This window comes from Boleophthalmus pectinirostris, unplaced genomic scaffold (assembly GCF_026225935.1).
Source record: "Boleophthalmus pectinirostris isolate CB_2022bp ecotype Guang Dong unplaced genomic scaffold, ASM2622593v1 HiC_scaffold_19, whole genome shotgun sequence".
NCBI classification, from domain to species: Eukaryota; Metazoa; Chordata; class Actinopteri; order Gobiiformes; family Gobiidae; genus Boleophthalmus; species Boleophthalmus pectinirostris.
This window is the reverse complement of record NW_026571140.1, coordinates 35,930,585-35,954,048: the sequence shown is the minus strand read 5'-3', so window position 1 is coordinate 35,954,048 and position 23,464 is coordinate 35,930,585. Positions and strand designations below refer to the sequence as shown.

The 23,464-nt window shown below is 39.5% G+C and overlaps 1 protein-coding gene across 1 annotated transcript in view; it reads right to left on the bottom strand.

Moving 5' to 3' along the window:
- Positions 1–8,129: 8,129 nt before the first annotated feature.
- The window catches only part of kifc3 (kinesin family member C3), a 95,324-nt gene continuing 79,989 nt past the window's right edge, over positions 8,130–23,464 (bottom strand). The window contains exons 16-21 of the mRNA XM_020923327.2: positions 21,477–21,600; positions 20,901–21,030; positions 19,279–19,508; positions 17,614–17,766; positions 16,516–16,654; positions 8,130–10,730 (exon numbers count right to left, since the gene is read on the bottom strand). Coding sequence (XP_020778986.1) covers positions 10,708–10,730; positions 16,516–16,654; positions 17,614–17,766; positions 19,279–19,508; positions 20,901–21,030; positions 21,477–21,600 — 799 coding nt within the window. The 3' untranslated portion in view covers positions 8,130–10,707. The remainder of the gene's footprint in view (positions 10,731–16,515; positions 16,655–17,613; positions 17,767–19,278; positions 19,509–20,900; positions 21,031–21,476; positions 21,601–23,464) is intronic.

Here is a 23,464-nt window from a genome sequence, read left to right as displayed (position 1 = left end):
TTAACAATTGAATTTGCATTTCCTGATTTTCAGCATTAAGTTTATCCCTGTGACCATGATCAAAGCATTCGTACATTTATCATAATGCTCCACAGGCTCTAACCCAAGAATCCATAACAGGACAGTTGGAGCTGTATCTACAGGTTTTAGAAAAAAATTCTTTTACAGCCTGAAACATCAGTAAATTTAGATAGCCTTCCTTGTAATTTTTAACTTTAGTTAAAATTTGGTAATTTATAAACTAGGGCTGTGGGGTCTCTCACTCCAAAAGGAACATAGTCTCCCAGCCCCCACCACTGGTTTAAGTGAACACAAATAAGCACCCCCTGTCTGCCCTTTTTTTTTTTTTTTTTTTTTTTAATTGTCCATAGTTGTTTCAATCATTTTACTATTTGCCTGCGCAGTGACAGGAGTGTCACTATCGTATTCAGTAGTCTCATTACCCTCATCACAGTCTTTGTCAGTGTCCTCCTTGTCCCATTCAGTCAAATTATGGACTCCTTTTGGTCTTACACCTTTCTTGGAGCCTAAAGTCACCTTTTGTCTTGTCCCCTGTCCCTGTTGTTGTACTAGCTCTCTCATGACCTCTATTTGTGATATTCTAATTTAGACAAGTTCATAGGAGTGTGTCCTACACTCAATAAGCCAAAATGCTCACTCAGTCCCATTCATCTGAGCCAGAGTCTGATGGACTACATGGTCTCTGTCGCCTTCCCCCATGTCTAGTCAAGCTTTGGGAGTCCTCTCTAATGTTGTATCTAACTTTTCCTAACATTTCCTTTACCGGCGCCATTGTCCCCACAGGAGGCCTCAGTGTACACTGGGGACACAATAGGTGCAGTGGGTAATGCGGGATAAATGCCCATATATTTTCAGTTGTATGTGTTTGTTGGTCACTTAAAAAATCCTTAGTATGTGGTTGTTTATCTGCCTTCTGTGTCTCTCTGTATTAAACCAATTGCACCTGGGCTGCAGCCACCTTTGCCAATACATATATGATCTCCTCACTTACCACTTATCATATCATACTATACCAAATCTATTTATCATTATTATTTATCAGTATTATTACTTATAATTATTTAGTATTTATACAGCTGGCCACAGTGCTGTACACACACACAGGACAAACAATGACAACACAATACAAATGCAATACACCTACTAAACAACCCTGACAATTTCATCCATGACACTATCTATTCAGGTTCCAGCTACATCTATATCCATGATATACTTTAACCTTTCAACTTCATTAAACAAAGCAAGATTAATTCGCACAAAAAAATAAATACCGTACCTGTTTCTGGGGGACCCAAATTCCCCAGGGTATACAGGAACCTCACTGTGTTACACCACATTTGGTGTAATGCCAGTCTACGGCGGGTCTACATTTCCTTACAACATTAGCATCCAAAAAATAAATAAATACCTTAATTACCTTCACTGGGCAGTACTTCTCTCCTCAATTTAATATATCCAATAGCAGAAATTCGGTTCCGTAGAACAACAGGTTGTCTGCTTACCTTTTGAAAGTGGCAGCCGCTCTTGGAGAGAAATCCCGTCAAGTGGAGGGTGCGGAGTCCTACTCCGTCTTGCGCAATCATTTCATGGGACTCTAACCCAATGGGACTCTAACCCAACTTTACAATGGGACTCTAACCCAATATTATAATATTAACTTAAAAATCACGTCATACCTTAATCACTTCAGGGTCACCAATAAACTGTGTTAGGCGTGTTCTATCAAAAATCACAACTGGAATCAATCGATTAAAAGTAAAAAGAATTTATTCCCTGTCCAATACAATTCTAATACAGAGCTCTGGGTCAGACCACTATCCCCGATGGCCTATTCTACACAGGACTTAGTTTCAGTCAGTCTGAACACCTGCATCTGTCCCTTAACCCAGTATATATACATTCACAGAAATATGCATAATGATATGTTGATCAGGTTCACGCCTTGGATCCTCCCCGAAGCCTCTCCATTTATGGGAATGACCGGATCTATTTAGGTTTGGTGCCAGCCAGGATGTCCCCTTGTCAGCTGCTCTGTACAGAATTTCCTTAAAAAAACACAACCTACACAGCTGTTCCTTTAAACACATATATCAGATTTCAATAGTTAAGCTTTAATTGCGTGACTTCATTAACAACATTTAAACAAATATATGATTTCAGCATTTAATAATTGCATGTGGTATACTCACGACACTTTATTATTTGTTACAGCCTTCAACTGCTATAAAAACTAAAAACAGAGAGAGACTAAGAGCTGTTGATGAAGAGCTTCATGTGTGTCTTTCTTCTATTCCTGCCAGGATATCAGCTTTGTGTTCATCTAAACAGGCGCAGGTCTCACACTGAGTAAGTAGAAATTAATGTAGAAATTATATTGTAATTAAATATACTGTATAGTGTCATTTTGTAACATTTTGGTTAGTGGTGTGCCACAAGATTTTTCCAATGTAAAAAACTTGCCGTGGCTCAAAAAAGGTTGAAAAACACTGCCTTAATCAATGGACACACACGTGTGGCTGGTGTGTGTGTGTGATCAGACCGTCCCGCTCCTCTGAGGCCGCTCCAGTAAAGCAGAGACACAAACTGCACAGTGACCGGTACAAACCAACACAACCACCACGTCATGTTGGTATAAAACATGATGATGTAGGGCAGGAAATCTGTGAGTTACCCGTTCAGCCAGTACACAGTCAGAATCTCCCACTGCAGCTGCGGTGGTGAAAATCTGTCCCATGTGAAAACCACGGTGCTCTGACTCTTTTTCTGTTTCTTACAGCACAGTGTCTTCACCTCGCGAGCCCACAAAGATCAGACAGTGTCTCAGCAGATCTAAGAGAAAGGTAAGTACAAGATTTCTTACTGACATGCTTAATTACAAATTATAATTATTGTGGTGTGTGCACGGACACAAATGATGAGGCTGGATGGAGTTTGCCATTTTATATTTCAGTCTGCTCAGAATCCTCATACACTGCACATACAGACATCACTTTTTTATTTTTTATATCAGACCATGAAGAAAATGTAACTGGACCAGGCCATAGCAAATACAAACATTTTTTTTTTTTTTTTACAATATGTGGAATAAACCAACATAAAATGATGTGACAAATATGAATTTTGTAAACACACTATGTTTACATAACTGATTATTTTATCTCAAACCAAATGTAAATAACCAAAACAGAATCACATTAGTACATGTTAGTGGCAAATGAGAGTCAGTGGAACATGACTGTTCTGGATGCTTCACATGAGGGGGCAGCACAGCCCTCTGACTCTGAGGATTCCCTCATAGTATGAAGCCTCTTCAGTGGTGGTTTATAGATTATTACTTACAGAGTTTATCTACTGGAGGAGGGAGGACGACAGCACCATCTGCAGTCCGACTTCCTCAGGACAATGTCCCAGGTTTGTTTTCTTCTATGTCCAAATTACAGCCTGAACAGTGTTCTCTGAAACATTCTGAAGTCACCTCTCGTTCTCTGTGTGTTCACTTTTTATGTTTTTGTTTCTGTGGTATTGAACACATGTTGCTGCATTGTCCACATTATCTTAGCAGCCTCAAAATAATATTTTTAAGTTTCTTAAAGGTGCTCAATGTAACAAAGTGCACAGTGTTTTCTCATGGAGATGCTGTTTCCTTGCAGTTTCATTGTGCATCTTTAAGTGACGTTTTAATTGAATCACATTAATGAGACTGCTGAGACCATCAGTGTTAGAACATGTGTCCAGGACTGGGACCCACACCAGTAAAATTACTTCATGCACCTTTGATTTGTTTTCTTCAGAATGAAGACATGGAACCTTCTCCAGAAGGAGAAGCAGACCCTGAGTCTGCTGAAATACTCTTCAACGAGAACATCATGAAGAAAAGCCTTAAACGTTTAGATAAAGACCTGAATCAAATGGTAGTAAAAACTGAAGAATACGATGTATATATGCTGCATTATATCTATAAAGTAAATACAATATATAGCATATTACTTAACGTATTACGAAACAACTTGATTCAAATGGGAGTAAAATCTGAACCAGTCAAACTCATAGTTAATGCAAGAAATAATAAAATAAACGCTCAACATGTACTATGGGATCCCCATCCGTTTGATCAGCATGATGCCTCAGACTCTTACATTGAGGGACACATTCTCAGTGTATCAGAATCTGGTCCATCAGATTTAATTGAGCCCTGTCATGAATTCAAATCATTTACAAACACGACAGAGAAAACGAAAATGACAAAGTTTGTGGATGAAGTTATCCGCTTTGGAGCTGCCTGTATGAACAAACAGACTAATGGCACAATACATTTTGGAATATTAAATGACCTACATGGAGAAATTTGCGGTGTTCCAGTTGAAATCAACGAGAGAGAAATATATGATAAAGAACTAAAGACTGGCATTGAAAAGAGGTTTGCGAATCATGAAACAGCAATGAAATGCTTCAAATCTCCTCGATTTGTGGAAGTTCTCGATGAAAATTTTACCTTCACTGGAAAGTTTGTGATTGAGGTAGATATAATTCCTGATCATATAATTTGCAAAGACATACTTTTTTACACTTTCTCACCCAATGCTGAAACTAAAGATGCTGAAATAAAAAAAAGACAGTTCTTTGTTAGAGATGGAAGCAGCTGCAGAGACCTTCTGGCCCCAAACCCATCTGACAAAAATATAAAGACCACCAGTGGTTTGTTGATAATGTGAATTTTTTATCAGAACTCAGAAAACAATCAGAAGAGAAGCACCTGATAAACAGCTACAAACTGCAAGAAAATGTACAATACTATGAATATATGCATATTTTAATGCATATGTTTACATATACTATAAATATGGCATTGCATAGTAGTAGTCAAGAAATACTGTGCGATCCCCATCCGTTTGGTCTGTATGCTGCCCTTTTTCCTTATGTTGAGGGACACATTCTCAGTGTAGGAGAATCTGATCCATCAGACTTAACTGAGCCCTGTCATGAATTTAGAGCATTTACAAACACGACAAACATGAAACTGAATGTAAAAACTAAACTGTTTGTGGATGAAGTTATCCCGTTTCTAGCTGCCTGTCTGAACAGTCACACCAATGGCACAATATATTTTGGAATAGACAACTATGGACGAATTTGTGGGGTTCCAGTTCACAGCAACAAGAGAGAGAAATACGAAGAAATTATTTTGAAGACTATTGAAAACTGTTTTGCTTTTAAGCACAAACACACAGTAAAATTATGTGTCAGACCTCCTCGATTTGTGGAAGTTCTCAACCAGAATTTGACCTCATCTGGAAAGTTTGTGATTGAGGTAGATGTAGTTCCACTTCATGTAATTTGCAAAGACAAACTTTTTTACACTTATTTGCCCAAGATTGGAGATCCTAATGAAAAAAAGCATTTCTTTGTTAGAGACAGAAGCACCACCAGAGACCATCTGGCTTCAAACACATCTGACAAAAATAATATAGACCACCAGTTGTCTTAACTATCTGTATTTTATGGTCACAAAACCAAGAACTGGGGGCACAATCTGGACTGGGTCATCACAGGCAACAAAAATAATCCTACAGCTCAGATTTTACAATTGACCATCTTTCCAACCCGGATTGTAAACAATTTCAGTTAACTCCCTCTGACTCGTTGCGAGCAGTATGCAGATCAAATCATGGGGATGATCAAAGTTTTCTCTTCTCTTTTAGATCCAACTCCAATTTCATTTTTAAAATCATTTTATAGAAACAAGCTTTTATACATGATGAATTGCTCTCTTCAGATGGGGGTCTGTCCTGCTGCCTTTAAAGCAAATAGGTGTGTTAGTTGCAGAGTAGTTTCATTGTAGTTAGCTTCTCCCTTCAGGCAGATATAAGGCAGTGTCCACCAGCAGGTGAGGGTAGGAACGTAGATTGAGTGGTTCGATCACTGCAGACGCTGCACTGATCCCCCTGTCAATCTCACGCTCCATCCTCCCCTCATTCATGAACAAGACCCCGAGATACTTGAACTCCTCCAATTGAGGCAGGGACTCTCCACCCAGAGAGGGCAAGCCACCTTTTTCCAGTCAAGAATCAAGGCATCAGACTTGGAGGAGCTGATCTTCATCCCAGCTGCTTCACACTCGGCTGCAAACCACCCCAGTTCACACTGCAGGTCCTGGCTTGATGAAGAAGTGTGCCGGAGAAGAAGCCGGAGCAGTCGTTGTCACTGCCGGGGCCAGAGCAGTCACCACTTCCGCGACCGTCGCACTCGATGCTGGGACTGGAGAAGTCACTGTCACTGTCGCTGCCGGAGCAGTCGCCACTTCTGGGACCGTGGCATTCGCAGTCGATGCCGAGGCAGGAGAAGTTGCGGCCCCTGCTGGAACAGTCGCCATTTCAGGGACCGTGGCAGTTGGTGCCAGGGCCGGAGAGGTCACTGTCACTGCCGCTGCTGGAGCAGTCGCCATTTCTGGGACCGTGGCAGTCGGTGCCAGGGCCGGAGAAGTCACTGTCACTGCCGCTGCCGGAGCAGTCGTCACTTCAGGGACCGTGGCGGTCGCAGTCGATGCCAGGGCAGGAGAAGTTGCTGCCTCTTCCGGAACAGTCGCCACTTCAGGGACCGTGGCAGTTGGCGCCAGGGCCGGAGAGGTCACTGTCACTGCCGCTGCTGGAGCAGTTGCCACTTCAGGGACCGTGGCAGTCTCAGTCGATGCCGTTGCCGGAGCGGTCGCCACAAGGGGCTGTCACTGCAGGGGCCAGGGCGACGGCAGTCACTGCTGGGGCCGGAGCAATCGCTGCCGGGGCAGTGACAGTCGCTGCTGAGGCCGAAGCAGTCACTGGCGCTGCCGGGGCCTGGCCAGGGCCGGAGCAGTCGCTGCCGCTGCCAGGACAGTCGCAGTCAATCCCAGGGTCTGCCAAGATCGGGGCCATGCTTCATAGGAAATCGCAAGGGGCTGTCGCTGCAAGGGCCAGGGCGATGGCAGTCGCTGCTGGGGCCAGAGCAGTTGCTGTCGGGGCAGTCACAGTCGCTGAAATATTTTGGGGGGAATAAGAGCAATACACTACTGTATAATTAGGCTGCAATTTTAAATATAACATTTTAATAATATTTTAATCTTAAATATAATTTATTTTTATAAATTTGAAATGACTAAATATATTAAATAAATGTAATATTTTATTTTATATCGATTTTTTTTTTAATGAATTAAATGTCTTTTAATTGCTTAATAATATATACTTTAAATTAGTGTCCCTTTAATTTGGTTAGACTGTAAGACATTTTACAGCAATTACAATGAATTGGAATGTATTTAAACAACCAATTGCCAATTACATTAAATTATTCAATTACATTTTTAACACTTTCAGAACCTAAATTAAATCACTATATATTATATTTATATTTTATTTTATTTATATTTTATTTATATTATATTTTAAATGTATTTATTAATTTACTGTTTTTACTTAAATTTTGACATTTCATAAATAAATGAGCCAATTGCATTTACAAACTAACTAAGGCTGCTTGTGCTACTTAACTACTTACTAGTACTTAACAGAATATTCACTTTACTTAAGTAAAACAGAGATTATTTTGACACTATTGTCTATTGTCATTATTGTGTTCTTAGGGTCTTAACAGAGTTTTAAGTAGTTTAACTCTACTGAAAACTGATTTTACAGGTAGATTTCTTCACCATTAGAGTCTGTGTTTCCTTTTGCTTCCTGGGTTTGGTTTGTGTGCCTGCGCACTGGGGCCTAATGAAATGAGAGCAGCAAACAGCACCGGCTCACCTGTATTTTTGGTGCCCTCTACTGACCAGAGTAGGAATGAGATAAGGGGGGATGGAGAGGAGAGGTGAATGGGCTGAGAGTGGAAGTGAAGACTAGGAGCAGAGGGGTTGGGCTTTTTGATTTGACAGTACATACGGTGAGAGTCAGCTGAAGCTGGGAGTGAATTGTGAGTTTTATCTCTTATATAAATACACTTTCAGAGCACATTTTTGTATAGTTTTGCTTGAACTCACTACGATTGTAGTCTTTGGTGACCAATTGCTCGGCAGGACATGTCTTTAGTCGAATACAGCCCTAGTGACTTCTGTACAGACTCACACATATACAATAAAGGTTTTGATGAGTTTATTAAAAATGATAAAAAACAGACTGTAGCAGATGAACCAATCAGAGTTCTACAATGAGAAGCAGCTTTTGCATTTCAAACTACAGCACAGCACACTCCTCCGTGGGATCAGAAGAGATTCTGGGGCCAAGGAAAGACAAAAATGTAGATACAAGTCAGAGTAAGACATGCTGAAAAATCCTCTTCCTTTAGGATAGAATTAGACCAGTATTGGCTTGTATTGCTCAGTAGTACCCAAAGCCCAAAGGTTGTGTCGTTTAAATATCTTTTGTTCCACAGACAACTTAAAAAAACATGTGCACATGAAGAGAAAACAGAATCAGCGATGCAGAGATCACCAGCGTGGACGCACTGTGGAACTTTTCTAATGGAGCATCCACCAAAAGCTTGTCATTTTTTACTCAGAAGATCGAAAAGCAGGTGACATCACTCGCAGTAAGATACATGTTTTTCTGGGTATTTTTGACCAATAAAACATCTATGATTTGATAACAAAAATAGAAAAATGGAAATGTTTCAACTCATAATGGTGTGGACTAAATGGCACCTCCGTGGATACAATTAAGCAGTGGGTCATTAGCTGAAAAGTTCCACAGCGCGTCTTTAAATTTGCACTCGTTTTAAATCCAAATTATACAAATATTATAACCATTTTGTTTTGTAGCCGTTTTGTTCTCGATCTAGGCTTCGTTTCACATTAAAGGTTCACTACGCAACGTGTAAACAAACTAATGCCGTACTCTGGAGTAGATGGTGTTTGCCTTACCAGAAAAGTTACATAGTGCATCTTTAAGCCTTATGATTTAATTTGAATCAAAATTATACAGATATATACCATATTTCCTGCACTATAGGGCGCACTTAAAAGCCTTTAATTTCATAAAAAAAAGACTGCTCGCCTTATAATCCAGAACGCTTTATATATGAATTTATTGTGGTGTCTTAGTACGACTTTAGTAAACTACAAAGCCGCACCACTTGCAGCATTACGGCTCCCATAGTCAGGAGCATCGTGGAGTAATACATACTATGATTCCTTTTAATATCAAAATGCATCTGTCAGAGACACACTTACAACGCCGCCTTTAAACTCAAGGCTGTTATAAAGTGAAAGTGCGAGCTGCGTGGGAGCAGTGGATGAGAGAAGGAGAACACACATTCACAAAGACAGAGAGACAGCGCCGAGCGAATTACACCACGATCTGCCAATGGATCGTGGACGCCTGGACTAAGGATCAGTATCAACTGTGGTCCGAGCTTTCACCAAGACCCGAATCATCACTGAACTGCCAGGGAACAGTAACCACACTGACTTGGATAATGATGAGAGGGATGCAGGCGCGCTGGACGCCATAATCGCCCAACTGTTTGAACAATTAAGAGTTATTGTGAATACATTAACAATTCAGCGTCTCAGACAGTATTTTTTTTTTTTTACACCTTACAATTAAAAATGTTGAGAATTATTGTAAATGCATTAAATAAAGTTTGACTGACTTATTTAACTGTTGTGTTTCGTTTAATGTGCCTTATAGTCCGGTGCAGTTTATGTGTTATATTATTTGGGGCGAATCCTGCTCTTCACATAAAAAACATCATTGGTTGAGCGATCAGATCCACTGACCCACAGGTTGGCTGATGTAATTCCAGCTCCCACAGATGAATGCTGTTGTTGTGTGCTTGGGCAAGACACTTAACCCACCTCGTGTCTGCGTACACTGCTGTCTGAATGTGTGGGTGAAAGGGTGAGTGGTTCCTTGTTGTAAAGCGCTTTGAAGTGACTTGAAGGTGGAAAAGCGCTATAGAAATATATGACCAAATATGTGAAAAAAGTTCAAAAAAAGACCATTCAATGACAGTGCGCTTTATAATCCAGAGCGCCCTATAGTGCGGAAAATACGGTAGGTGTTTTATAAAGGTTAAACTCAAACTAGTGGAATGAGATTAGCCACAGAATTGATTTAAAACTCTTCGAGGGCATGCAAATTCTCCAAAAAGTCTATGGGAGGAAAAAAACAAAAAAACTTCCTTCTGAAACCATGTGGCGGCGCTGTAGAGCTCAGTCAGTCAGGTCACTTCCATTGGATAACATACAAAGCAGAGTAGAGACTAAATATACTAAACTACGAGTGAATTCTGGGCTAGTTTAAGGTTAAAAACGCAATTTCAAGTTGAGAAATCTTCCTTAAAACAGTCCGGTTGCTTCTTGATGAAATTAAAATTAAAGCATCAAAACACATAAATACAATGTTTATATTATAATAAATGAATCCCCCACTTTTTTGGGTTAGAACATTATCTAATTTAAAGTGCAACTGTACAATTAAAAATGAGAATACTGTGATCGGAAAGCGTATACTGAAAGACGATTCACACATGGGAAAAAAAAAAAAGCCAGTCCGTTCAAGCTGTTCAATCTTCATAATTGCAATAAATGTTTTTAATAGTTTTCTTTGCTCATAAAGGGCACATATTGTTCAGTTCGAGTCCTTGTGGTGCCTTCGTCTGCGCCCCGTTTCCAGTGGAGGGGTCAGAGGAGGAGGAGGAGGTCGCAAAGACGCTTCAGGCCGTTAGTTTCAATCGTCCTGCGAAGAAAAAGAAAATACGCATCAGTTATGTGCAGTTTAAACCATAGAAGTGTTGGAACTGTTGTCATCTGTGAATTCATTTGTGTTTTAACAGTGATTTGACGAAAAATATTAAGCGAAATCCACTTTTTAAATCACGTTATAGTTGTTTCCCAGTCTCATTTACCCTCACAAAGTTGTATTTATGCATGTTTGAGTACCGTATTTTCTGGACTATTAAGCGCACTTGAATATAATTCGAAGGGGTCCACGTCTTCAAGAATGTTTTCAAGTTCGGGCCGTCTGCTTTTATCGTCTCTGAAAGCTTTTGTCGTCTTTTTGCATAGAGTCAGTTCTTCACACTGCCGTTGCCAAAGTTTCACCATCGACTCACTGATGCCGAGCTCAGGGGCAGCAGCTCTGTTTCCTTCTTCCACAGCCACATCAATCGCCGTTAACTTAAAAGAGCATCATCGTCACGTGTTTTCCATGAAGAGGGTGCGTGTATGAAGCGCAAAATAACTGTTCAAAACACAATCAGATGAGAATCTTCCTCGGCGCATCACCCCCGTCTCGCCCCAGGCTCCACGGTAGAGCCCTGCAGACTCGACGAAAAACAGTGCGGCAGGGACACATTCTGAAAGCTCACTGCGGGCGCGGGCGGGAGCAACTAAATATGAGCGTAAAAATAAAATATACAAATGATGAATGTAAGCCTATCATGCATAATTTGTGCTGGATATTTTATTTGGCATTAATAAAAACATTTTAAGCAGCAGAGCGTCCTCCCCATACTGTACGCAGCGTTGACAGTCCCCCCCTCCCGTCCTATACGCTGTGCAGACCGCCCCCCATCCCGTACGTCACGCGGGCTGTGCCACTAAATCGCCAGGACTAAACCAGGACTAAAACAGGACTAAAACAGGACTAAAACAGGACTAAAACAGGTAAAAAACCAGGACTAAAACAGGACTGAAACAGGATTTTCATCCCATATACAGCCCAATTCTTTTCCACTTCTCCGTGTTTGAGAGCGCTTAAGAAAACAATGGATTTGCGGGCGGGAGCAGGATAAATTATCGCAGATGCGGGCGGGAGCAGGACTGAAAATTAGTTCCTTGCAGGTGTAGGCGGGAGTAGGACTTAAAATTCTGTCCCACACAGACCTCTACTCTACGCCACATGTCTCCTGCAGAAAGAGCCTCTGTCCTGTCTGTATCGTGTCAGTGTCTTATCAGATTTCAGCAGATTTCAGACTTTCTCGGGGGCGAGGATAGTTCTATCAACCAGGTATGAGTAGATGTTCGGCTACTGAAGTTTGAGACGTTTCTTCTCGTCATTTACGGGTAAGACGTATCCCCCTCACTAATGTTCAATGCGCTGACAATATCGCGAGCAAGTGTAGCACAAACAGCGGCGTTTTCTGCACTCAGGCTGCTCGTATCCACAGTGTTACCAAACCATAGACCGTATATATGAATGGACAATGTGCCAAACAAAGAATCCATCCATATGTTCGCCGCAGGGTTCAAAGTGTGAGAAAAAGTAGCGGCTTATAGTCCAGAATTTACGGTAATATTTATTCTCCTGTATTCGAAATGTCATTGCTTCAGTCTAAAATGTGTATGCTTTTCTCCAAGGTGATGTTATTGTTTTGCCTGAAATGTTCCACAGTATGGCATTAAACCTTTCTATCTTCATGGAGACCAAACTAGACAAAGTTACAGGTCAGATCTGTGGAGAGGCGACCACGTTCACAGTCAGAATGCCTGTTTTTCCAAGTATTATTGAGGTATAAAACCACCTGTACTTGACTAAAAGTAGAGCTGTTTAATGTCATACTGCGGAACATTTCAGGTAAAGCAATGACATCTCCGTAGAAACAAGCAACAACCAAAAAAGTTACACAGTGCGTCTTTAAAAGTAAAATAATTTAGTGTCCATTTTGGGAGAATTGAGTGAAATAAAAGGTATCACTTGACAACAGTTCCATACATTTCCATTTTAGAGGAGTTTTAGTTTTAGTGAACACAACGTTAGATTTCCCACAATCCTTTGCTCGTCAGCACAGGGCCAGCAGACACAGAGCAGCGGGGAAAAAAAAAAAAAAGGAAGAAGAGTGAACGTGAGTCACAGAGTTCATTCATTCAGCATTCACTCAAAGTCTGTTCAGATAAAAGCAGTTTGGTGAGTGGTTCGCCTCTGCTGCTCTGATGTTTCCTACACAAATCTACACTTGGACTAGTTCTGCTGTCATTAAAAAAACTAAAATAATAAAAATAAAAAAGAAGTTTGCCATGTCATTTACGAATCTAACTTTAATTACACACAGCTTTAAAGATACGTTATGTAACTTTTCTGGTGTCTGGAATGCTTCACAGTATGGCATTAAACCTTTATATTCATAGAGACCAAACTAGACCAAGTTACAGGTCAGATCTGTGGAGAGTCAGAATGTGTGTTTTTCTGGGTATTTTTGAGCTATAAAACCACCTGTAAATGAATAAATGTATCAACTGCAGATGGTTTTATTGCGCAAAAATATAAAAAAAACCCAACAAATTCTTATTGTGAGTGGAGTCGCCTTTCCACAGATCTGACCTGTAATTTGTCATCCAGGTCTCCATGGTAATTCATAAGTTTGTGGCCGTACTGTGGAACATTCTCGGCACATCTCCGTGGAGAAAAGTGGGTGATGGACCCTCCAGCAGAGAACTTGCATCTTTTTTTTTTGAGAAAGTGCATCTTTAAATATAATAATTATTTTTAAAATTATTTTTTACCTAGACAAATTACATTATGTTTTGAGTAGTATCTTTTTAGTCATTGTTTTGGTCTTACTTATGTTTAAAATAGTTTTGTTTAAACCTGGCCAAGTGGTCCTCAGTTTAGTCCCCTGGCCTAGTCTAGTCTAGCCCAGTCTGGTCCACCGGCCCAGTCTAGCCCAGTCTGGTCCACCGGCCCAGTCTAGCCCAGTCTGGTCCACCGGCCCAGTCTAGCCCAGTCTGGTCCACCGGCCTAGTCCAGTCCTCCAGTCTCGTCTAGTCTAGTCTAGTCTGGTCCCCAAGCCAAGTGGTCTCCGGTCTGGTCCCCTGGTCCAGCCCTGGTTTAGATCCTGGATTAGATCCTAGTTAAGCCCTGGTTTAGACCCTGGTTCAGTCCTGACTCCACCTCAGCTACAGGAAACAGGAGAGACGACCCACTGCCCAAACCTTAAAACACTGAGCGGTTCACAGTCGCGCCTGGGGCCTGTGGCGGGCCCTTCACTTTCTCTGTTAGAGTCACAGTGTTTTTGAGGAGGAGGAGGGGGAGGAGGAGGGGGCGGGGTTAATGTCGGGGTCCACACTGACATCACGTGGGGGCCATGCCATGCCGAGCACGTCCATGCCAAGCTTTCCACCAATCGGCTTCTCTGAGCCCACCTACCTGCCCACCGTCCACCAATGGGCTGGCTCGGTCTACCTGCCTGTCTGAGCACCGACCAATCAGACCACAGAATGGGGAAGAAGAGGAACAGATGGGAAACACACCTGGATTTGGAATAATACAAAACTTTGTGTCTGAAATCACTTCACAAAAGAATTTTATGTGTTTTGTAGAATATAAATTTAAAAAATTTAAACAAATATAATATCAGACGTTAAAAGTTTAAGTCTATATCCAGCTTATTTAAAGTGCATATGACAGGTTTTCATGTTTTTTTTAATTATTATTTGGTTCAGTTTGGTGGGTTAATACCTGTAGAGAATATTTATCACAATTTTACATCAGTTAAGTCTCAGTTTGTGGGGAAAAAAACTTGAAGAAAATACAGAAAAAATACAGTAAGTAGCGCTGAGTTTTAAAACTGAGGGTCTGTTTACATGAGAACGCGTGCAGGTAAAAACGACAAAATATTTTCTTGGCAGTGCCTTTCGTTTAGACCAGGGGTGTCAAACTCATTTTGGTCTGCGGGCCGTATCCAATCTACTTTGATCCCAAAGGGGCCCGGAAAAAAAAAAAAAAAAGGATATATACCCCAAAAATAGCAATAAGTTCAAATATTTGTGCAGAGAAACCCAAATCTATTACAGAAATCTTTTTTAATTGATGAACTCTTTCTTTTACAAAATATTATAATATTATGAACAACCTGAAACTTTAAGAAAAATGCAATTTCAACACAATGTTTTAACATTAACTTGTATGCAAATAGGAATAAGTCAGTTTTTCTTGGAAAACCCTTCACTCGGCTCCACTTTTCTCATTTTTGACATTTTTCTGATGAGGGTGTCACGGTCAACAGTCAAAACGATCGTCCTTTAAGAGCGTTTGAAAAGAGACAAGTCTTCATTTGTGCTGCTCTGGTGGGAGGGGCCACGTACAGAGATGCTGGAGACACTGCTATGCTAAGAGAAGCAGAAAATTGCCAATATTTTAATAGGAAATATAACTAAAATATTTTAGTATAAAATCAGGCGAGGGCCAGATTAAAGATCTTGGAGGGCCAGATCTGGACCCTGGGCCGTATGTTTGACACCCCTGGTTTAGATGGTGACAGCGTTTTTAAGGTTGAAAAACGTAAGAATCTGGAAAAGTTGAATGCACCCCATCGTTTCCGTCTATACTGTGCAAGCTGCAAAACTCTGGTCAGATCTGCTCACGTTGCATTTACGTCACATATCACATCTGAGTACTGATCTGATCTGTCACCGTGTGGATGAAAACGCTGATATGCTGATGTAGGTCTACGTGCCGCAAAATATTTCACCGCCACGCTAGGAGGCTAGAATATATGTTCATTCATATATACAGTCTGTGTGTACGACCTGCAGACGTATAATCTCTGAACCATCTCCAACGCGACAGAAGCACAGAACAGACTCACCATCAGCAGAACACCCCTCTGTCACAGAAAGAACACTCATATTCCACTGAGTTGTGTCCTTTAGTCTGACAGAAGCTGAACCGCATCAGCGCACAATAGCGAGCATTTTGCAGTTTATGCAAATTAGCCATGTGGTTTTAAGTTCCTTTCTGTAAAACGTAAACAAATATGCTCAAAGCTGTGTGGATAGGGAAGGGTGGCGGACACAGAGATGACGCAAATCCGATACGGTGATATGGTGATTCATTTCAGTGTAAACATAGCCATAGTAGTCCAAATAAAACTATTGCGCAATTTAGACACGTTTTGGTATTTGATAACATTACGGTTGCTAGGTAACAATTAGAATTACATGTCTGTATTTCATATCAACAGTGAAGTAAAATTATAATTTAAAAAACAAATAAAAAATAAAAGGTGCATTTTATCATTTTTTTGTTGTAGTGGGTCCGTTATCTGCTTGTTTCTATGGATATGTCATTGTGCTGCCTGGAATGTTCCACAGTATGACATTAAACCGCTCTAATTACAGCATGTTTATTCAATTACAGGTGGTTTTGTGGCTCAAAAACACCTAGAAAAACAGGCATTCTGACCTGTAACTTGGTCTGGTTTGGTTTCCATGAAGATAGAAAGGTTTAATGCCATACAGTGAAACATTCCAGACAAAACAATAACATCTCGAAAAACATTTGACGGCCCTCCACCAGAAAAGCTACACAATTCACCTGTTTTTTGATCAAATAAATAGTTTAATCTGTCATATGTACTTTAAAATAATCCTAATCCCTTCACCTGTCAGTACACTAAAAACTTAATTAGTGTTAGTAAGTAAAGTAAAGTAAAATCATATAAATCAAACAAAGCCAGTGAGTGATTTCAGACACATCTACGCTCGCCTACGTTTCCCACAATGCCCTGGTGTGTGGGCGTTACCTGCAGACAGCTGGGACTGGGACCTCCTGCGAGATCCGGTGGGGGTCCTGGACGCCGCGGAGAGGGTGGAGAGGGTGGAGCCTGCGCTGCTGGCTCTGGAGATGGGCAGAGGGCCGGGGGTGGAGGGCGGAGAGTCCAGCTGAAAGAAACGCAGAGAGATTAGAGTGTAAGTTACTCTATAAAATATAATGTATAATATGTGTGTTTTATGATTAATTCGGTGCCATTTAAAGTGTTTTTGAGGAGGAAACAATATTATAACCAGGGGTGTAGTGGACGTAATAAGTAGGGGTACTATGTCCACCCACTTTTCCCAACGTGAGATATAAAAAAAATAACAAATATAAAATAGCTACAAATTATAAATGTCAAATCAGAGCTTTTGGCAATGGTGAAAACAACCTGCACAGACTGATATCTGCAGTACTGTCCTATAGTGACCTGAGACATGAGGGACTAGGGCCGAGCCAGGGCCGAGCCAGGGCCGAGCCAGGGCCGAGCCAGGGCCGAGCCAGGGCCGAGCCAGGGCCGAGCCAGGGCCGAGCCAGGGCCAGGACTAAAACAGGACTAAAACAGGACTAAAACAGGGCCAAAACAGGGCCAAAACAGGGCCAAAACAGGGCCAAAACAGGAACAATACAGGACTAAAACAGAACTAAAACAGGACCAATACAGGCGTAGTACAAGACTAATTCATGACTAAAACAGGACTAAAACAGGACTAAAACATGGACTAATACAGGACTAACACAGGACTAATACAGGACTAAAGCAAGACTGAACCAGGACTGAACCAGGACTGAACAGTCAGGTGGCTGCGGGCGAAAGGACCAACCAGAGCTCCACACCCCACGGTACTAGTTTAGTGCCATATAGAATTTTGAACTTGAGCTTTTATGTGCGAGGTCATGCAAACATCGTTTTGTATGTTAAACTAAATATTTAAAGAATCCAAAAAGTTATTCAATACAATGCATCTCTCTTGTTAAGGGTAATGCTAATTGTGTGTTACCCCCGTCTAATTAAACAACTAAAACTAAAACCAGTTCTTCACTAGAATGTGAAACCCGTGTCCCGCTCAGTAGTATGGTCCGTTACCTCTACACTTTCGTGGGTGGGCGAGGACGAAGTGGAGGAGTTCTCGTGTTTCCGTGAAGACGAGGACGAGGAGCTGAGTTCCACCGTCCGAACTCTCTGAGCAAACTTCAGTGAACAGACAGACTCACTCATGTTCGACGACAAAGGGGAAACCTGAAACATTAAATAAATACAAAGGATTTTAAACTACAAAAAAGATAAAAGATGACAGTTGTTTTGCAGCACTTTACATGATTGTCTTGTGAATATGTACTAACCATTTAAATAAAACTGACTAGACTATAATGCAGATCAGCTTGCTGCAGTAAGAGAGTTTGGCCAGAAGGGGGCAGCAGTCACCTTTTAAACTTGCCACATGTAGACTGGACTGTTTACTACTCATTCCTTTACTACTCAGTTTTCTTATGAATATGTAGGTATTATTTGTAAGTTATCAAAAAACCCTCTTAACCTTAATCAGATTTTACTGCATAACACTCACACACTTTCCTCTATTTGGCATTTAATTGTGTAATAGCTCAAACATGCAAACAAAAGGATATATATCGGCTTGTCACAAAAAATACAAACGATATAATGCAGAAGAAAATATAGATGACACAATAACACTAAAGCAGGATTCCCTCTATGTACATTAACTGAAATAAAGGTCTTATATTACAGAAAAATAACTCAAAAAATCCTCACTTATAAAAAGAAAAAGCACCCTCGATAAATATTGACCTAAAAAAATTATTGTTCTGTCCACTGTCTATTGAACGATGTGGTTGATCAAGTAATCAGGGATCCTGCCCTTTTTCACTGACAAAAATTTGGAAACTTTTCCATGACTTTTTCATGACTTAAACTGAATTTTCCACCCTTCATGTGTAGAATTGATCAGACTTTTAAGGCTAAATATGAAATGTTGGTAACACTTTATTTTAGGATATACTTATTAACATCTAACTACCTGCTAATTAGCATAGTTATAGGTGATCAATTTGTCATTAGTATTTATTAGTATTTATTCAGCTCTAATGTCTAATTCCCCATAAGATTATTCTGCTCTTAAGTTAGACATTTACACTTTCCTATTAATACACTCATTATTACTGCTTATTATTATGATATTAAGCCTTTTTGTCCATGAATTATGATTCTTACAAGCTTTTGGTAATAAGCGTGTTGTTAAGGACTAGTTGCACAACAAATGTAGTTTTTACTTATTTGGACTTAATAAATTTCGCTTACTTAATTTATGGCTAGTTGGACTCTATTAACACCTAATAGAAAGTGTTTTATTACATATGAGTAAGCTAAATTTGTTAAGTGCAAATAAGGATAATTTAAGTTTGTTTTTTTTTTCCCCAAAGAGGAGGACTCAATTATACATCGAGCAATGTGTTTAATGCAGCTTTGTGCACATTTGTTTACGTTTTACAGAAATGAAACTTAAAACCACATGGCTAATTTGCATAAACTATCAGCGCTGAAAAACCAAATTTTGACAGATTTTTGAAGGCCATGTGCCACATAAAATCGGTTTGGGTTCAGTAAGCACACCCAGAATTAACACATAAGGCGCACTGTCGTTTTTTGAGAAAATTAAAGGATTTCAAGTGCGTCTTATAGTCCGAAAAATACGGTACATCTAGTTTTGTCCCTGATATTGTCTGCACTGACCTGGACCATCATGAGCGTCTTGCTGTCCCCGCTCAGAGAGTCCTGCAGCAGATACGTGAGGCGAGAGTTCCTGAAGGGGACGTGGGCGTGTTTGCTCCGCAGGGCGTTGATGACGTCGCCGAGCGCCGACAGAGACTTGTTGATGCACTGAGCCTCTCGCAGACGGCTGCCCTCTGCGCCCGATTTACTGATGCGCTCCGAGCCCGCCAAGTCCACCAGGTTCAGCTTACCTACGAGAGACAGAGATACAATTGTGACTTCAGGGTCCACGAGACAATTTAAAATCTCATTGACACCAAACTCCATAAATTAGAATGTTAAAGTGTAAATTTATATTACACAAAATGGATTCTCGTGAGCTTTAAGTCATATTATAATGTTGTTATCTCATCAAAAACAGACCTGGGGTTGTGTTTTATTCACACAAGTTTGAGCAACTTTTTATTATTAGTCTGTCTATTTATGATGATTTAGTTTTTAATTCCTTTTTAATTTTGTGAAACTTTATAAACCTTTAACTTTTTTGAGCGTACCTAATTTCAAGTTCAACATGTTTTATTTATTTTTACTGGAAATACATAGTTAACCCCTTAATTTATTAGAAATTTACTTCAAGAACCTCTACAGGGTTCAAAGTACATTTACTTTTGAGCTCCGTGTGTGAATATTTTACAGCAATACTGTCATCATTTTTACCTATAGACCTGGAATACAGTTGAAAATGTTCATTCTAATTTATTTATTTATTCAGTACAGTAGTGTGGAGTGGCTCTCAAACTGTCAATTTAGTCACATGATAATAAGCAAATAATTACATGTCTGCACCTTGTATTTAGATTTTTTTCAATTAAAAAAATTATATTTATATGGAGTATTTATATTTATATTGAAATCGTTATATGACGTATTTACATTTGCCACTGAATTTTCGTCACCTATGCCTACATATACTACTGATTATAATTCCCTTTATTCTGTTTTCTGCTTTAGTTTTGACTGGTAAATGGCTGACTGCTCATTTCCTTTTCACCTCGACCTAAAAAATGCTCACCTGGATAGACAAAAGAGCTGGCAAGTTCACCTATTACTCATATTATAATTTCAATTTTTTATGTATTTATTTTATAGGCCTATTTTTTTTTACTTTTATTAAGTGCTGCACACAATTATTAATACAATTGTTATTAATATTATTATTGTTAATATCATCAGGCCTAACTACAATTTGTCATTTTTCACTCTTCTTTGCCAGGGTCAATCACCAGATGTTTCTTACCTTTGATGTTATTGTTATTAGAAAATAAATAAATGGAATCTCTGTGGTATTTCAAATTAAAACAAAGTGTAAAATACTTACTATTTTTGCAAACTACTAGTACGCATAAACAAATATGTGCCAGAAAAAAGTTTGATGACCCCTGATTTATAGCACGTGTACTCCTTTTTAGTCCTGGTTTAGCCCTCAGTTAGACCTAGAATAGTTTAATACTTTTTTAGATCTGGTTTAGATCTGGTGAAACTTGGTTAGAAAAGTTTGAGAACAATTGCAATAGTGCGTCAGTAATATTAAGTAAAAGTAAAAATAAATAAATAATTTGATATAAGTGATAGTTTTCGTGTACCTTGCGTGTGAGTGGCAGTGGTGGAGTTGTACCCAGACACAGTGATGATGAGGAGAGCGTGAGAACGAGAGCTGTGTTCATTCAGGTTGGTGCAGGCCGTGGCTCTGTTCATGTGGCCCAACTCGAATACCTGCAAGAAAACATCACAATTTACACAAAAATACAAAAATAAGCCCCTCTCCTAACAAGAACATATGAGGGAAACCAAACAGATGAGTAGACACCCTAGAAAAATACATTTAATCTAGGTATATCAATCAAACTAACCTACCAATTTAACAGAAAAGATATTATTTCAATTCAAAGTTGTTATTTCTATCCAAATGCCTGATGCACTGCTCCTTAGTGGACAGAGTGCGCCCTCTGCTGGCATGTGACTGTACTGTGCCCTCAGTCAGATCTCAAAAAATGAATTATAATTTGTTTGCAGAAGACATTATGCAATTAAATAACTGCAGCCCTCAACTATTCAGTATAGTTGGGCTATAACACTAATCACAACTGCAATTTGATGATGGCAAACTATTTAATTATTGTTTGATTAAAGAAGTGAATGTCTATAAAGAAGTGTCTGACCCTGTTAATATCCTCGGGACTCCCCACGGAGAACTTTGTGAGTCCGGGGACGTAGAGCTGCCCACTACCATCAGGCTGCATCTTTATGTCCAACTTCTCTGTGGGATTGTCCCCCAGTAAATCCCTGAAGACAAAAAAACACATTTAATATCAGAGAAAAATAATAAATACAGTTAGAACTAAATGGGCAGTATGTAACTTTTCACCTTCACCTGCTTGTTTCTATGAATAATGTCATACTGTTGAACAGTCCAGGCAGAGTATTGACGTGTATTGACATTTATTCAATTACATTTGGTTTTATAGCTCAAAAATATCTAGAAAAACAGGCATTCTGACTGTGAGCGAGGTCGCCTCTCCACAGATCTGACCTGTAATTTGGTCTGGTTTGGTCTCCATAAAAATAGGAAGGTTTAATGCCATACTGTGAAACATTCCAGACCAAGCAATAACATCTCCATGGAGAAAAACATTTAACGGACCCTCCCCCAGAAATCGCTTAACTTTTAAGTGGCACCCATAATGTTTTAGGTCAGCTTTCTTTCGCCATAGTGTTGTCACAATATTAACATTTAAAACTCAATTTTGATACTAATGAATAGACTCAAAACTCGATACCAATTCAGATGTCACACTGACAATAAAAACACTTTATTTAGACAATAGAAAGTGGTTTTCAACATTAAAATGGTAGTACTTTTTTTTTATATTACCATGTTTCCATTGTGGTTCATGTCAGTGTAACATGTATTGTGTATAAAGTGTTACTTTTTAGTCAATATGAATCTATTATTGCTGCAAAAATATTTTCTGAAATTGTACTTCAATTCAATTAAGAAAATACCGTAGTCCATACAACTCATGCTTATGTAACAGTCCTGTCAATCATTACTGTATATTATCTTTGCACTGTTTTCCTTACAACCTTATTCTTTTATTACTTTATTTCTATATTTTATTTTTACTTGTGCATATACATTTATATAATTATGCTTTATTGACACCCGTCTCTTGCCATTTTTGCTTCATATTTAGAATTTATTATTGCCATTTATCCTTTTTGTTTGTTATCATAATATATTGTGATGTGTGAGCTGCTGGTTTTAGTCTTGGTTTAGATCTGGATTTAGTCCTGATTTTAGTCCTGGTTTAAGTCCTATTTAGATCTCGTTTAGATCAGATTTTAAGTCCTGATTTTAAGTCCTGATTTTAAGTCCTGATTTTAAGTCCTGATTTTAAGTCCTGATTTAGACCTGGTTTAGTCATGGTTCAGATTTGGATTTAGTTCTGATTTTAGTCCTGGTTTTAGACCTGATTTTAGTCCTATTTAGATCTGGTTTAGATCTAGATTTTGTCCTGCTTTAGACCTGGTTTAGACCTGGTTTAGACCTGGTTTAGACCTGGTTTAGACCTGATTTTAGTCCTGATTTTAGTCCTGATTTAGATCTGGTTTTAGTCCTGGTTTTAGTCCTGGATTCTTTGTTATTATATTATATTGTGATGCGTGAGCTACTGTGTCCAAATAATTTCCCCTGTGGATCAATAAAGTTTGTCTAATGTCCAAGTCTAAATAGATATAAAACGTTCAAAAAACCTGTATATGAATTATAAATGCTTTCTCCTTTGCTACACAAATAAAATGTTCCAGATAATCGGCTTAGTAAACGTACACATTAACCCCCCGCAAACCAAACACATCAGGAAAAGCATTAAAGATTAAAACTGTTTATAGTCTGAGTGAAAACATGAGCGTGGCATTTCAACTTCCCGTCTCCAGATGTGACCCGCTGTTCCCATGGCGATGTACAGATGTGCGGTGACGTAATCGCTGGACAGATGTGAACCGGCTGACCGCACCTTTACGTAACAGCTGCTTTAGGGCTGAGTCAGGCTGAAGGAGCATAAACCAGCTTACACGCGCTCTTCTTGACCAATTAAATCAGGTTTTATTTAAGTTTAGGCTTTGAAACATCATGGTTAAGTCAAAT